This window comes from Nestor notabilis, unplaced genomic scaffold (genome assembly GCF_000696875.1).
Source record: "Nestor notabilis isolate BGI_N333 unplaced genomic scaffold, ASM69687v1 scaffold24623, whole genome shotgun sequence".
NCBI classification, from domain to species: domain Eukaryota; kingdom Metazoa; phylum Chordata; class Aves; order Psittaciformes; family Psittacidae; genus Nestor; species Nestor notabilis.
The window spans coordinates 6,755-8,085 of record NW_009922715.1 but is presented as its reverse complement, the minus strand read 5'-3'; the positions used below and the strand labels follow the sequence as shown (position 1 = coordinate 8,085).

At 61.0% G+C, this 1,331-nt stretch overlaps 1 protein-coding gene across 1 annotated transcript in view; it reads left to right on the top strand.

Moving 5' to 3' along the window:
- The first annotated feature begins 949 nt into the window (after positions 1 to 949).
- RASL10B (RAS-like, family 10, member B) overlaps positions 950 to 1,331 on the top strand; it is a 3,613-nt gene continuing 3,231 nt past the window's right edge. Inside the window, exon 1 of the mRNA XM_010011771.1 lies at positions 950 to 1,165. Coding sequence (XP_010010073.1) covers positions 950 to 1,165 — 216 coding nt within the window. The remainder of the gene's footprint in view (positions 1,166 to 1,331) is intronic.

Sequence of the window (1,331 nt, the reverse complement as noted above, 5' to 3'; positions counted from 1 at the left end):
AGCATCCGCACTCTGGGATAAAGCACACGCCGCTTCCTAATGATGGGAGCAAGCAAAAGTGGGACCCAGCCCCTCACCCTCACTGTTTCCATCATAGCTCCTGGTTGGGAACCTGGGGCCAGCGGGTGTTTGGGCTGCTTGATTTTGCTCCTTCCTCCTTACATGTGGGTTCTCACCCTGTGTCCCCTCCTGCACGTGTGGCCCTGCCCCGGGTCTGCCTGGCCTCAGCGCATGTGCCAGCAGCCTGTGGGCTCACCCCATCAGCTGGCTCAGAAATTAGCCTCCATCAAGTTAATTGCCAAACTGCTCAAAGCCTGGAATTAAATGTTAAAGCTGTTGCTCACCAGCACAGAGCGATCTCCCCCCTGCCCCAGCAAAAGGCAATTCCGGCTGTCCACGCGGAGCAAAGATGGATTCCCTGGCTTCGGGCAGCACTGGGATGGAGCAGGCAGTGACAGTCCCCATGGGTGCTGTGCGATGAGTCCCCAGCACAACCTGAGCCTCCAGTGCTGCAACCCCTGAGCCACGCAGTCCCTTTCCTGGAGGTTTCCTTGCTCTGGTACCAAAAGGGCTGAATAATGGAGACCCTTCCTGGGATAAAGTTCACTCAGATCCCGTCTCTCCTCATCTCTGGAGGGTGGGAGCCTCCGAGGGACACTCTGAGGTCTTGCAGTGCCAAAGCGCCCGCTGGGGCCATTGCTCAGCCCTGGGGGATGCTCTTGCTTCCCGAGGACAGACAAACCCTTTCCCACTGGAAACACATCACCTGAAGCAACAGCGAGGCGTGCCAGGGCGCCTCTCGGCTCTGACCATCTTCTCCTTGGCCTTGCAGTGACAGGCTGTCCCGCAGGGGAAATGCATCCTGAATGGGGCTGAGGCCCCCTGCGTGGGAATATGCAGCCTCGGCACCGCAGGGGCAGCACCAGGGCAGCGGCCGGCGTGCGGCGGCATGGTGGCAACGTTCAAGATCGCCGTGCTGGGAGCGCAGGGCGTGGGCAAGAGTGCCATAGTGCGGCAGTTCCTCTACAACGAGTTCAGCGAGGTCTGCGTGCCCACCACGGCCCGGCGCGTCTACCTGCCCGCCGTCGTCATGAACGGCCACGTCCACGACCTGCAGATCATGGACTTTCCCCCCATCACCGCCTTCCCCGTCAACACCCTGCAGGTAGGGGTGCACCGGCTCCGTGCGACGGGACCTCCGCGTTGTGGGGTCTCCGGTGACCTCTGTGGGGTTTCGCTGTAGAACCCTGTGGGATCCCGGTTCCTTCTCTTCAGGGGATGCTTCTCCCTCCACTCGCTAAAGCTGGTGTGAGGGATCGCATCCTCATGGC